The sequence below is a fragment of the Festucalex cinctus genome, chromosome 20, assembly GCF_051991245.1.
Source record: "Festucalex cinctus isolate MCC-2025b chromosome 20, RoL_Fcin_1.0, whole genome shotgun sequence".
Taxonomy (NCBI): domain Eukaryota; kingdom Metazoa; phylum Chordata; class Actinopteri; order Syngnathiformes; family Syngnathidae; genus Festucalex; species Festucalex cinctus.
Genome location: NC_135430.1, coordinates 14,946,374 through 14,961,899, shown reverse-complemented (window position 1 = coordinate 14,961,899; position 15,526 = coordinate 14,946,374). Strand labels below are relative to the sequence as shown.

Sequence of the window (15,526 nt, the reverse complement as noted above, 5' to 3'; positions counted from 1 at the left end):
TCCCTAATCCTAACTCATGGCCTTATTCAAGAACATTGTTATTGGTATGCCATGCGGTCAAGAATGTGTTGGGACAAAAGTTGCTTAAAATAAAATAAAATAAAATTTGAGGTTTCATTTTTTTTTCCTTTCTAGAAACATTGTTATTTAATATGCAAGTATATATTTTTATGTATTTTTTAAGGGAGTTTAAGTAGCCTACTTTTGCCACCTGTGGTGTCTTTTATTACTGAAGGTGAAAGTTCTATAATTTGGTTTGACCGGCAGGTCGCCCTTCGACCTGATCGCATACTTGCCGTCGACTGCTGCTCGACTCCTTATGTGGTTCACGCTGCGAGTGTAAATTCCACACGTCGTGTTTAAGATGCGCGTGTCTAGTCAGCCTGAATCTCGGAACCGGTTCAAATAGAATGTCAACAAGTGACGCAGTGCACTCCGAGCTGACAGTTCGAGGAGAGACGGCGACGCCTCCGCACGGGGAAGCACACGTTGCACGGATTTCGACTGCAAGGTGAGACCGAATCGATTTCATTTTATATTTATGTTTGTTTTGGATGTTGTTGTTTTTTTTTAGCACTTGTCATGTTTGGTGTGGATTTTGTTGATTTTTCCCTCCCTCGTATTCTTGCGGATGAGCTGGAACGCCGAGCTGTTACTGACGCTGAACTTCGTTTACAAACTGCGCGTTTTAATGTTAAACTTCATCCATGATTCTCCTGCATGTTCTGTGACTTGTCAAAAAGCCTTTCTCGTTATCCGTGAAGGTATTTCAAGTCGTTCGGCATTGAGATTGGGCTAATCGGTGCTTTTTATTTGGTTGTTATTGTAGTTAATAGCGTGTTCTTGGCCGACAAGTAAACAGCGATAGACATTTTATTTGCCCGTAACACGAGATATTTTAATAGTTAGTTATCCCCTAAAGATGAGAACATCGATCGATTCTTTAAACCCATTTTTAAACCACTTTTAAGGATGTATGAATGTGGATTTTTCAAATACCTTACACCTCCCTTTCCTCAAATCTGTATACTTTTAATGTTTGTACATAGAAGCTTACTAAACGACGTGTGATATAAAGAGTGTATTATATGTGTGAGTGAATTCTAAAATGAATTTGTTGACGCGTGGGTGACACTTGATGCACATTCAGTTCTGCCCCAGAACTATCACCATGGATACACAAAAGCCACTGGCTGCACAACTTGCATTTCTTTGCACTTCAAGCCATTTACAGGCTGAAAGATTTGCCGTTTGCCTAAAGTGTGACAGAGCGAAGGTGTGGGTTTCTACAAAACAAGTCTGGTTCTGCCCAGTCCTCGCCTTAATGTTGCAAATCACTGCAAGGTCATTAGGATGCATTGGGAAGAGAAATTAGGGTGTAAATCATTTGCAGTTGAAACATCTCAATAATTACGTGTTTGTCCGTGTTGAGTACACACCCACACTTAGTTCAGCCGGGATCCTTGTGGTTATGTAAGTGTTATAGTTGCCTGAAAAGGCCACACACCCACAAGTAGTGAGGCCCTTAAACCGGAGCCGACATACCTCACACGCAATGTTTCAGACTAACGAGCTTGTCAAAGAAAACAATTTGTCGTCCACCTGAAAACCATAAAAACAAACGGTGTGACATAATTCGTACAGTCGTGATAAATGTGCATGTTACAGTGCGCAAACGCTGGGATCAGTTCATTTATGGTTGGTGTCAGAAGGATTAGCCAATTTATTGGGGGGGGCATTGTGTAATATTCAGTTGCTCCATCTCAATAGAGTGTTTCACAAAGCAATCACTTTGCCTTTGTATAGCTTAATTGTCGTTTTAGTTTGTGCAAATTCCTAAAGCGCTCAGTCAACTGAAGATACTGTCAATAACCTGTTTAGTTTGATTCTAAATCTACTACACAGACCAGCCGCAACAGTTTGCCCACTTGCAAAATGTAAAATATTTACTACCACTCCATACTGAGGGCTGTCTAATAGTTTGACTGTATAACTAATTGTACCTTCACTGTGCTACATTACAACTCTTGATGACTGTAAATTATAACCACAATAATGCACATGGCTCTCTGACAGCGTCAATCAAACTTAGCATTAATAACTTTGTAACGGCAGAACATTTCACACAGTGCTATGTCATTATTTTGTTTATCGACCAGTAAACACTTAACAAAACAAAATACAAGTTATTTCAATAAGTGACGTCATACAAAGAATACAAGTCCATGGAGATTAATTAAAAAATAATAATAATAGGTGCCCTCATGTTGGCTGGTTTGTCTCTTTCAAGTCTGTACTTGTATTAATGATAGAATCAGAATAGTTTATAGGCCCCTGAGGGGAAATTGTTATGTTGCAGTGCGGAAAATATCATTCTAAGAATAATGTGTTGGCTATCTTTTATCTTTGAAAATCCTAGAAGGACCTGCATAAAAGTTGCAGAGAAAATGAGCACAGGAAGAGGATTAGGTGCAAAATGAAATAAAAATGTACAATATGCAAATACTTTGTAAGTTAAAACGCATAACAAATATAATATTAAAGGGATACTTTATTATTTGGCCATTTTTGGCAGTCAAACATGAATATTTTGCCTATAATAAATTTGATATTTTCATTATTTTTCATGTACAATTAGTACCTTTGAAAGCACATTTTGCAACGGAAAATGACATCACAAGGGCTCAGGTCACCGATCACAGCTCAACTTGTGAATGTCACATGACCAAACCTAGAAAACAGGTGAGCTGTTGTGATTGGTTACCTGAGCCCTTGTGATGTCATTTTCAGTCGATAGCAAGATGCAAAATGTGTTTATAAAGGTACTAATTGTACGTGAAAAATAACGAAAGTATCAAATTAATTACAGACAAATTATTAACTTTTGATTGCTATAATAGGCTAAATAAGTGAAGTATCCCTTTAAAGGTGGACGTCTCCACTGCATCTCTAGTTCCTACCATTTGCTGGTTAAATGTGACGATGGCAAAAAAAAAAAAAAAAAAAAAGTGTTGTGAGTTCAGGTATGGTGTGTGTGATGTGTTCTGATTTCTTCTCATGGCCCACAGGAGTGTCAGGACCACAGACATCTGCATGAAAGGTGTGTTGTGCTTGGCACTAAAGCTACACGAAGATGTTCCTCCCTTCTTTGTAACTTTCTCTCCTGTCAGGTCATGCAAGTCTTCTTTTATGAGCCACACATTATACAATAACGTCGAGGGTAAAGAGCAGCTGTATAATGCATGTCACCTCGGGCAGTTAGCTTTCGTATTAGGAATTTATGATGGGCAAGTCATTTGATGTGCTCATAATCCGACTACAAACGGACGACTTTGTTTTCTATTGCCTCTAAAATCATCGTCAAATCCTTCTTTATGTCACAGCAGCATGCAGGTTCATCATATTCACATGAGCGTGTCATCTTGGTTGTGTCTTGTCATGCTCACTTCGAGTAGTTAGTGTGGGATCAGCATATGCACGCTTTTCGCAGCGATGTAAGTGGGTGTTTCAGCTGTGTCATCTGCGTGTAAAAGAAAGTGTGCTTTATGTGGATTACGTAACCGCCGCTTATCAGTCAAACCGATTACATGAGAGAGCTGATCTACGACTGAGGTTTAAAAGAATGATGCGTGTCATTTATTGGACGCAAGATATCGCAGGGCGTACAATCTAATAAGGGGCTATATATGAATTTAAGACCCCAAACGTTATAAAATCCTAACACTTTGATTGACACTGTTAGGGAGTTATTTCCTCTGCAAACAAGGAAAAGCAGTTTAAATTCCTGTGACCTCATTTCGGGTTGAAACCTGCCAAAGAGTTCAACAATGAACAGGAACTCGGCACAGTAAACAGAAGCCAAAGATGGAAGAAATACAGTACTTGATGTTTGTTCTTCTTGACATTGGACTGCTTATTGTAGCTGAGCCTCTTAGCTGTTGCATCGCCAAGTTTGGTATCCTTACAGTACAGCTGACAAAAGTTCTTAAGAAGTCTATGTTTACATATCGTTTCATGAAGCATAAAAAGTTGATGTGATAAAGTAACAGATTTGTTAGCACTATTGTTGGAATCTGACTTGTGACTTACTGATTTATTGGATGTGTACGCAAGTCACACTTGTTTGGTAGAATTTTGTGAAGTTGAAGGGAACACTTTAAAAAAAAAAAATCCTCTCCGACATTGTCCCTCAAAACTGAGTGTTCTTGTTTTTTTTTGTTTTTTTTTTGTTTTTTTTAAATAAAGCTTTGCAATAGCACAAATTAGATTGATGTATCCGAAATGCCCAGCGTGTAAGGTTATTTAAGTTAACGAAAACTAAAGAAAAAATAAACTAAAATTCAAAAACAAAATAAAATAAAACTTTTTTTTTTTTTTTTTTTAAATGAAAACCAACTGAAACTACATTTTACGTTTACAAAACTAATTATAAAACTGGGCTTTGGTCATTAATTTAAAACATGAGCCTTTAGGATGATTTTAAATGTGATTTTAAATAATATTTATTTTTTATATTAACCAGAGTAAGGACGTTTGAAAGTGTGTCACACACATAAGGGACGTCATCTCGCAGAAGCCAATAGAAAAGCACCTTGAGATGACGTCACTACAAGGTGACAATTTTGTATGCTTGACTTTTGGCACCAATGGCTCAGCTCACCTACTTTTTCATTTAACTCAGCCGAAATGCAACACTAGGTAAAAAAATGTGTTACTTTTTTCAATTTATCTTGGTGTTTATTAAATATTACACACAAGTAATACACTTTTCTGCGATTGGCTGGCAACCAGTCCAGGGTGTACCCCGCCTACTGCCCAAAGCCAGCTGAGATAGGCTCCAGCGACCCTTGTGAGGAATAAGTGGTCAAGAAAATGGATGGGAATGGATAATAATGGATGATGGATAATACATTTTTTTAAAAACTAAAACTAATACTGAAACTAACTAAAACTAATCATTTTATAAATAGCTAAAAATACTAAAAAATAACATAACCACCCTGAAAACTAATTAACACTAATTGAATTAAAAAAAAAAAAAAAAAAAACTTGGAACAAAATAAAAACTAACTAAAATGAAAATTCCAAAACGATAATAACTAAATGAATTATTTTTGATTTGCCTTTGCAGACAGTGGGACGGGTATGAAACGCCACATCTGAAGCATCCGAGCCGCCGTGACGTCGCACATGAAATAACCGCAAAAGGTGAAACACACACATCTGACATCGAATGCCGTCTTCACGCCGCGGCTCAAACAATAAATGGAACACAGAAATTGCATTCCCCGTACTTTACATACCTGTATGACGACGTCTTGATGAGACGACGGATGGTCTCCTGCTCGGTGATCCATTCAGCTCCTGGAAAGTCTGTGAAGTGTCACGGGAGCAGTCACTGCAACAGCACACGATGCCCTGATAGTATTCATGTCTGAATGACTTGAATGACGATTATGTGTTCCCTTTATTTTTGGGCCATCAATTGTTCACAATTTGGTTTTCAGAATCTAAGCAATTGCCCTGAATGTATTACAGCACTAACGTCTGAAGCAGACAAACCAAGACAAGAGGCGGATGTTGAATGTGGGACCAGATACACTACCTGTATTGTTTTAACACTCTCCAACAACCTGGACCTGGACAAATCTGAGATCAGCCTCAAGAGGAAGCAAGACTCCTGTGTAGTCGGGTAATCACAAAACAGAACAGTCATTTCAGTGCGGCAGTTAGCATCTCAGATGCACAGAACAGTATTTGAAGAATGTCAAGGATGCTGCGCGCAGACATAATAAATATCCTCAGGCGGGCACATTCGTTGTGAGAGAAATGCTCATGTTAAAGAGCTTCTCTTGACTTCAGCAAAAAGCACTTAGTCAATCTTGACAATATAAAAGCAATGTTTTGATGAGCAGCGTAAATATTGGGACAGTTCAGGGAATCTACAGGTGCATCTAAATAAATTGGAATATCGTAGAAAAGCTCAAGAAATATTAAAAAGTTCATTTAAAAGTGATGTCAACACATACAAAAAAAACTATTAGTTCTATGCAGCCCCGCTAGTCTAAACACGATATTCTAAATAATATTACACTTGTGGAATATGAATTAAGCAGCAAAACTCACCCATTTTTTTATCCAAGTCCAAAGGGCGGCCATTTTGCCTCTTGCTGTCGACCGAAAAATGACATCATAGTTGCTCAGGGCTCAAGTAACGACCAATTACGGCCCACCTGTTTTCTGAAGATGAGCCGTGATTGGTTATTAAGTATTTCAGTAGTTCAATTACTGCCTTATTTCTATTAAATTTGAAATAACTTTGATTGTTTGACTGCATGTTATTCTTATATATTGAGATGGAGAATTTGGAGTGAAGCAATAACCATCCAATTTTTTTTTCATACAAAATCATTAAATATTTCAAATATTAAAATAAAAACAGATACACATTTTTTTTTAATTGCAGTTCTATTTTAATGCTTAAATTTATTTTTTTGACGTATGAATATTTATTTGCCAAATTTAAAACGTCAAACTGAAATTTACTGCAACCTTGGGAAAACAAATGAATCATCAATCCCTGAAACTATTATAAGAAGGTGTACCGCCCTGAATGAGAAAGTCCCGCTATTACTGTCATCATTTGTGGTCAGATTTTGAATTTCCATTTCTATTTGCAGCACATGACGAAGTGGCACACCCTTTAACTGATTTTTGTAACCACCTGCAGTTCTCGCATGTCACTGAAAACACAACCTTAGCGAATATAACTGTAAGAATCTGGAACTGTGTGAGAGACAGAAAGCTTGCGTAGTACTGCGTGATCTTTGCAACCAGACACACATTCCTTCTTAGTGCTTTCATAAATGGATACAGGTGTGACTTAAGTGTGTGAAAACTGTTTAGCGAAGGCAGGAGGACAGCGGAAAGGAATGCTGGCCATCGTGTTGCTCGGCATTGCGCCTCGAAATGTTCGACATCTAATCCGTCTAAAACGTTAGCATTTTTGTGTAAAAGTGAAACGTAAGCGCCGTCTCCTGATAAGACACAATTATTATGAATGACCTCTTGTTATACGAACTTGAAACTAATTTATTTTATTCAAACTTTTGCTTTCTCTCCTCCAGTTCAAATGAGCCACCGAGGTGTAAAACTGCGGGCAGCAGCTCTCAGGTAAGGATCAGTAATCATAATAATGAAATGAGGTTTGCTAATACGTTTAGAAAATATAATAGTTATAAGAACTGCCCGTTTTAGTCCTAGTTCTAATCTTTCCGCTAAAAATGAATGAAAATACATTTATGATCTGATCATAACACTTTTAGTGAGAGTGTGTCCTCTAATTCATCAGAGATAGAATAAGAGAGGGCAGGCAGGGTGTGCGTGTACTTCTAAATAACCTGTTTGTCCAGGCCTGAATAGTTTAGTTTTGTACACCTTGGAACAGACACGCCGCACTTATATTGCACTATAATAGCTGAAAGAAATACAGTGGAACTTCAGTAAATATGTATGTATACGTCCGGGCTGATTATCGGTGCCGATATTCAGCATTTTGACGAATATCGGCATCGGCCTTTTAGAAGAATCATACGTCCGATAATATATCAAATTAAAAATGTGTCAACTTCAGAGAGCTATTTATTTACATTTTCAGTTAATGTCATAAGAGATGCTGCTGATCCTGGGAACTCTCCGCACCTTCTCTTTTTGTTTAAATTATAACTAATAAATACAATTTTAATGTTTTAAGATATTTTGAAGCTTTGGAAAACTATTGTGAGCTACTGTTTAAGTTTGTATTTAACTTTTGAAGACATGCTTCTCCCCTTGGGAGATCAATGAACTTTTTGTTAGAATTTTAAAACAGATGTCTCTTGACTAAGTTTTTATTTTTTATTCCAATATTTTACAAATCCTAAAAGTTGCTTAATAAACATATACGTAAAAATTCGACAAATTTAAGTTAAGTGGATTTTTTTTTCTTTAATTTTGATGCCAATATTTTCTTTGTGAAAATGAATATTGGCTCCAAATGTTGGTTATCTGTGTCCTTAACTACTAATAATCGGTATCGTATCCACTCCAATATAGCCATATCTGTCTATCTCTAGCTTTTTCATCAGAAATACGCCCCAGTTTTCGTACATCTCCTCGGTTTTCGTACAGTTGAAAATGGACGGTGCCAAACTCATCCACCTGCAGCTACTCATTTCCATGATTCAAGCACACACACAAAGGACCACTCACGCACGTTTTATTGTTAAATCTGGAAAAAATTGGAAAGATTTTTATGCTTATTTATTGGGCTTGACTGTTTTATAAAGTTTGATTTTAGTCAGACTTATTGAAACAGTTAAATCCTGAAAACTGAAGTTCACTGAACTTTCTATTTCTTGGCCATTAAAAAGATGCAACTATCAACAAAAAATGTGATAGTTAGTGGTCAGGGATATGGCCTGTGACTGAAAGATTGCTTAATTAGAGGTAATTCGTTTTTTGACAGGTGAATAGACCGACTTCACTACCAGGCACTTCCAGAGTAACAAGCGAGTCTCCATTACCACAGAAGATACCATATCTGGCTGAGAAGGACAAAGACATCCTCACAGTCGTTTTCAATGGTCGTAAGTCCAGAAGTAGACTTACATGTAGATTGCAACCAAGAACAACTGTCTGTGGATACACTGAATTAGAGTATATAAAGGACTGTGCCAAACTTGAGAAACAAACTGATGTTGAGGAGCTGCCTGACCCCAATGAAGTCATGTTGTCCTCTGCTATGGTGACGGTTCTTGCCCCCTCTTATAGTGGCCGACTTCGACGGTCCAAAAGGTTCGATACAACAGGCAGTCTGGAAACTTTGGCAAATTTTCCAGGTGGGGCCAACTCTGAGGCAAGTCGTCCTCAGGGGTTTAACATGTCGCGAGCCCAGTCAAGAACTCCGTTTCTGAGTATGAGGCAGAACACAACGGGCTGGTCCAAAAGTGTTCCTCAAAGTTTGGACTATGAATTGAAAAGCAAAGGTACGAGAACAGTCTCTTTGGATGGAAGCGCTAAAGCGACAGAAATCAAGAAAGCTCAATCAAGTACTACCTGGGATCTATATGGGCAAAAAAGCACTCCACAAGATGGTCAACCAGTGAGACGCTCATCTTTGAGTTCAAAACCAACAACAAGCAGTCTTCTTCTGTCGCTAAGAAGACTAAACAACCAAACCATGAACTCTAATAACACTACTCCATCTGAGGTCAAGCCAATGACTTTGAAGATTGGCCAAGATGCAAAACTCTTCTCAACACAGGCGACTCAACCCTTTCACAAACCACTTGAGAGGCAAAGATTTAAGCCGCTTCCCTCTTCTTTGACCGTTTCACCAATGGAACCTGAGACGGAACCACTTAGTTCTTCATCATTGACGAATGAGAGTAAAAGAGGCATATCGAAAACAAGCTTGTTTTCCTCTTTAACAAACAAAGTAACAACTGACACACCCAAACAACCACAAACAATGAATAGGGCACAGCCAAGACTTTCAAGCTCCAGACAAACATTTGTCAGTCAACCACCAACGGACAATGAAAAGAATCGGATAGGTTCAGGCAGAGGCTTAAGCCTGTTTTCTGACAGTGCTGGATCTTCACATAAATATATACAATATGACTCTGTTGTGCCCTCGGAACGTGGTGCACCTTCCAGAAACACACCTGGGTCATCTTCTTGCCGGTGGCAACAAAATAGCCAGAAGGGCAGTCCAACTCCAGTTCTCACCGACACACCCAACATCATAAACAAGCCAAACACACCCTTAATTCCTCTACACAACAATAATTGTGACACACCAGCTCTAAGTCTAACCAATAACAAAAGCCTTAACTGTCAAATCTCCAATAGTAGCAATAGAGGCACAACAGATCCAGTTTGCAATGGAAGCATCAATCCTGTGATGAAGAGAGGACCTGGTCGAGTCAAAGAGAAACATTCTGACTATTCACTTGACAGAGCAGAGTTTGCCAAACAACTTCATGATTCCAGTTTAAAAAAACTAGAAGCGCAAAAGGCTCAAAGTTGGCCTGATGCACACCCTCCTCTGAGTCAACCAAAAGATTCCAAGAAGCGTGATGTGATTAATGGCTCAATTAAAGCACATGTGAGTGAATTGCGTCACTTTGTGTTAAACCCAAATAGCACTGCGTCTCCAGACAGCAAATACAGAAATTATCAGAGTTCACACATAACAAATAACTCTCACCAAAGCACGACAATTAAGCAATGTTCATCTCTTGATAGCACCAACGCTCTCACGAATCAGGCTGTTCCTTCTAAAAATGCTGGTTTCTCACAAGATCCAAATGGCAGTCCTTCATTTCAGTCCAAGCCAGATTCTTCTCAGACCAATGTTAACACTTCATCATTGATCGGCTCTACATCCCAATCAAAAGTCTCCAATATAGCCACCATCAACGGACCTCTTCACATTATAGAAAATTATGCTGCCACCTCAAAGCCTTTTCAACCAAAAGACGTATCCCACCATGTACCAACGGTAAACGGTAGCCCTGCAACGCCCACCAAAGTGACTTCTACCAGTACACTCACAACATCACCTCTCCAAATACCCCCTGCCACCACAATCAGTCCAACCCGAAAAGTGGGAGGAATATTAACCAACCAATCAGAAACAGAAAATAAAAAATCCACCTCAGGACATGGTAAGAAAGTGAAACATGTCATGTGGGAGGACTCTGAGAATTTTGAACCCACTAAGAGTCCAGAGCCATCTGTCCTGACGAGTCCACTATCTCGCTCGAGGTCTCAACGACTAATCAGAGCCCCATCGATCTTTTCTTTTCTAAGATTGAGCAGCCAAAACACAAAAAACACTCCTCTTTGCACTACGCCACGCAAGACAAACTTGCAGGTGGGGAAAGGAGAGAAGTATCGATCTTTGTCTTCTGACTCTGCGGATCAAACCTCGAGAGAGGGAGGAGATTGTAAACAAAACCCCAGTGATGCAATGAGCTTTGATCAAGAGAGAAGGGAAGTAATTCCATGCAGACTGCAGAGGTCACGGTCATTGCAGGCCGATGAATTCCTGTATCACACATCTGCCCTCTCGCCCTCTCCCGACTTTTCAAATGGATACAAGATCCGTTACAGTTCCCCACCGTATACCACTCTCATCTCCAGCCGTGGTGAAATGAAGAAGCCCACTCCTCGGACGTCTCTCTTCCAAAATTTTAACTCCAACTCAAAGTATACCTCAAATCATCCCTTACGTTCTCATTCAGTTGCAGATGCAAACTCACCGTCGCTTAGAATTTCACAAAAAACACCCTCTCCGCTGCAGAACAAAACATTATCATATGAAAATTTATTGTATGGTGTTTCACAAACAAATGAAATCAACAACAACAACTACAAGAGCACATGCCGTAATCAACAAACTGGTCGCATATTACTCATCGAGAGCAGAGTTGATGTCATCCCGCAAACTCTGCAAAGTTCAAAAATGGACATAAATGCCTCCGCTCCAAAGAACACAAAGCCTGAATCATCGCAACTTTTTACAAAGACGGTCCCATCTGTGGAGGCAAAGACAAGTGAACGATCACACCGAAGTCTGAGTCATTCAAATCAAAGCTCAAGCAGCAGCAGCTCAACAGAGAGTCGGTCTGTCGGTGATGAAGTTAGCAACAAGAGAATGAAGGAGAGTGTGATGGCTAAATTCAAACTGTTCTCAGCAGATAGCAACAATGAGCAAAGCCCAAAGAGACGCCGCTTTATTGTGAAGAAAAGTGTCAGTGTGCCAAACTCAGAAAACGAGAAGGCCAATAAGACTTCGAATAAAATGGACCAGGTTATCAACAAACTGAGGCAAACGTTCAGCACTAAACGAACTGATGAGGTACTTCCACGGAAATCAAGGCGAGCCTCTGAAACACCCTCTGTCAGTGGACTGAGCGATGCTAGTGACGCCACAGTTGAGGGCAACAGAACTGCCGAGCGTAAAGAACAAAAGGTTGAGCTGAAGGACGATAAAAGGGCAAAACATGGTGAAGAGTGGACACGAAACAGATACTCCCTCATACCAACCTTATCTGTACAAAACTCCACGACAGAAAATGACTTTTTTATTTGGCCAGACCAGTCGAGTCCCAAAGACCAAGACAAAATCAGTTTTGGTCACAAAAAATTGTCTGACCCGACTGATGTTAAGAACAGAGCAACAAACTGTCTTCTGTCTGTAGGTCCTAGTCCCAGTAGAAGCCCTAAACTCTCAGGTGGTCAGTGTACTAAATTCAGGACGTCAACATCAAGCTCCAAAAGTCCATTCTCCCCCTTCTCCTCTCTTTCCCCCCACTCACCATTTTCCTCATCCGATGTGGCAGAGGACAATGTCTTCTACAGTCCAAAGATTCAGCGCCGAAGGGAGACCTCATCACCGTGTGAGCCGGTGGAAAGAATCAGCTTGGTGAGTTCACGGAGAAGCTGGGCCTCCACGGGTCCGCCAAGCACAGGTCCAATACAGGACGAGGCATCATGCTATGCTGATTTAAAGTACGGCATTGAGCCAGGGAGGTCCGTTTCTGTGAGCTCAGTACTCTCCAGTCGGCCGTCGGGGCCCGGACGGATCTCCACTGGCCCCAGATTCATGAGTGTGGATGACCTTTCGGAATCGGACCCAACTTACAGAAATGCTGATGAGGATTTTAATCAGTGGTTGGAGAGGAATTCCAATCATAGTCAAATCAGTCAGATGCAGTCTTACTTCCCCAGTGATGCCGGGAAAGCGAGATCAAGATCTCTTCCTCGATCGCTGACTCGTCGTCTGGCCCAGTGGAGCTCGGGGGTCTCTGTTTGTCCGCCTGCAGACGCCACGGCATCAATGTCACCCCATCTTTGGAACCCCAACATGAACACTTGTCACTTTGACTGGGAGACAGTGAGCCCCCCAACTCCTCCTCCAACACCTCCTTTGTCACCACAGGCCAGACGCATGTCCAAACCTCCCAGCCTTTCCTCGCCTAATTTTTCCAGCCCAGCTGGAGAACCAATGGACAGCCAGTCCCCCAGGTTGCATTTGCCCACTCTGGGTTATAACTCCAGCCTAAGCAACTTTGAAGAGTCGTCAGACAGCAGCTCGGATACAACAACAGATGATGAATATTACTTAGAAAAAAGTGACGATGAAGAAAAGGAGACCGAATTGTGAACGCAGTCTCAATTGAATTGCTAGTTCCTCTTAAATCTCGATGACCCAGGACTTGATATTGTAAAAAGGTGAAAAAGAAAGATAAGAATGTAGGCTGACAGTCATGGCAAGTGACTAAGTGGCTCGTCTTCATTGACTGCCTGTGTACAAGTGTGATGTCAAGACCACGGTACGTTCCAGACTCACTCGCGATAGGTGATGTAAAGGGAACCCCCCCCCCCCCCCCCCCCCCAACACACACACACACACACCATAAAGGTTCTCTTCCTCTTTTTTTTATTCTTCTACTGATATTTCTACATTCTTCATTACTGCCCGGCATGTTGTGGCACAACGTGGTACATGGGCACGAACAGTAAACCGTAATAAAATGGGGGTAAAGCGATGTATGTACAGTATGTATGTACAATTATGCTACGCTAATTATGATAAATAATGGATGCTTAGCACTCATTTTGGACAGCTGCATGGCTTCAAGTGCGGGATTTCCATCTGTGCAGTTGTTTTAATCCTCAGGTTTGATGTTTTATAACATGCATTCAATTTATTTCACTGAGATTTGTGGTTGTCCGTCCGGTTCTTAAGAGTGGAGTATAGTTTTATTTGTTTATATTTTGTGTTTGTAACAGTTAACATGTGCCATAATGGTTGCTGAGAGTGTACTGTAACTATCCCACTAGGTAGAGCCACTACACTGTATAGGGCTTGTATCCACTTGTTGCTTGAATGCATCAGGGTCATCTAAGACCAAACGGGTTTTTTTTGTTTTTGTTTTTTTGCTGCTAAGCAATAACTCCACTGGTGAAGGAGGATTTATGTTTAAAAAGATTATTTTGTGTGCTTGAATTTTATGTTAATATTTTAAATTGTTTATTTTCTTAACCACTTTTTTAATGGGTAAAGGAATCATACTGTATGTTGTAATTTAACATTTGTCAAACATTATAAAGTTCTTTATACGGTGCCTGATATTGTTTGTCCAGACTAAATATTTGCACAGTGACAATTCAACGTCCTAATATACAGTATGTGTTTTATAAATAAATGCAATGTTTCCAACAAGCTCTCGGAATTGAATATGTGCCATTCATTTAGTTAAACGGTGTTGAACATTACAGTAAAAGTTATTCCATCATGAGGTCTATCGTGAAAACACAGCCTGCTATGGTGATAGTTGGGTAAACACAGGTGGTATACATAGTAGACCATAAAATGGTCACTGGTCCTGAAATGTATGTTATCTTCTTGATGCACTTTGCACCGATGCATTTCTGTCTCACAGTTTTTGCACCAAATAGTTGTTGCTCTAGAGACAACAGACCTGACATCATGCGGGCGTGGCTGCCTCATTGGGCACGGCTCTTATGTTGAAGGAGCGTTTCCATTATGTCATCATTTGGAAAGTACAGCAAGTGGTCACACAGCGGGACTTTGAAAGTGGCCTTATGTTAAGTATTTGAAATGTAATATGCAAAGAGGTTAGAACATAAAATTAGTATGTCAAAATCCGATTCCTATAATGGGCACGACCAAAACAAGCTGAAAAAAAACGATGCTGATTTGCTACACAAAAGAGGCATGTGCAAATGTCAACAGTATTGGCTTTCACACAACAAAAAACTCTCACGGGGAGGTGCCGCAATTAACATTCAGAACATTTGGTCTTCCCTGGCAGTCAAACATGGGAAAGTTTGATTTGGTCTTTTCAATTTGTGACTCTTATAATCGTTCAAAAAATATTTTGTTTACTCTTTCTTCAGAAAATTCGATCGTTTTTTGATTTTCTTCTGATTTTATTTTATTTCTGTATTGCAAAAAAAAAAAAAAAAAAAAAAAAAAGACTTTTGAGCACATTGTAGGTACAACAGCCGTCAACTTTCACAACCTTACCCACCTTTGTGTTAAAAATGTCACTCACACATTGCAGCCATTGTTTCATGACCAGTGTGGAACATTCTGGGCCTTTTTGTGATTTATCCTTGCCCAATGCCTGACACTCATAACACATTTTGCTTCAGGAAATGTTTTGCGTCTCAATCTTCTTTCTGGAAACGTTTGTGTGAAGCCTGTGCCGAAACATGTTGGTAAATGGCAAGTGATTATCAGCCATTCTGTTTCTGTTGCCAAGTTGTTTTTGCTATATTTATTTCCTTTGTTAGTTCAGCAGTCAGCACCTGGTTGGCTTGTGGAGCACACTCCCAGCAGTTGAATAAGCAGGAGAGAACAGGAACCGTGCGCAGTTCTTCATGTGACTGACTTGATGGATATTCCCTCACGTTGTTAACATAGCTGAGTAAATGTGTAGCGCGC

General features: G+C 40.0%; 2 protein-coding genes across 4 annotated transcripts in view; one reads left to right on the top strand and one right to left on the bottom strand.

Moving 5' to 3' along the window:
• The window catches only part of LOC144009277 (receptor activity-modifying protein 3), a 29,574-nt gene extending 22,471 nt beyond the window's left edge, over positions 1-7,103 (bottom strand). Inside the window, exons 1-2 of one of the 3 annotated variants that reach the window (XR_013280882.1) lie at positions 5,606-7,103; positions 5,304-5,373 (exon numbers count right to left, since the gene is read on the bottom strand). Coding sequence is in view for 1 of the 3 variants with exons in the window: in XM_077508927.1 (XP_077365053.1) it covers positions 5,304-5,373; positions 5,606-5,716 (181 nt within the window). In the remaining 2 variants the exon portion in view is untranslated. Of the gene's footprint in view, positions 1-5,303; positions 5,399-5,605 lie in introns of all 3 variants that reach the window. The other 2 variants (XM_077508927.1, XM_077508929.1) reach the window with 2 other exon arrangements.
• On the top strand, positions 436-14,280 carry LOC144009276 (uncharacterized). The gene is made up of 6 exons (XM_077508926.1): positions 436-511; positions 3,069-3,100; positions 5,132-5,208; positions 5,539-5,692; positions 7,128-7,173; positions 8,507-14,280. Exon 6 carries the CDS (start codon positions 8,768-8,770, stop codon positions 13,214-13,216), a length of 4,449 nt encoding a protein of 1,482 aa, XP_077365052.1. The 5' UTR covers positions 436-511; positions 3,069-3,100; positions 5,132-5,208; positions 5,539-5,692; positions 7,128-7,173; positions 8,507-8,767; the 3' UTR covers positions 13,217-14,280.
• Positions 14,281-15,526: the final 1,246 nt, after the last annotated feature.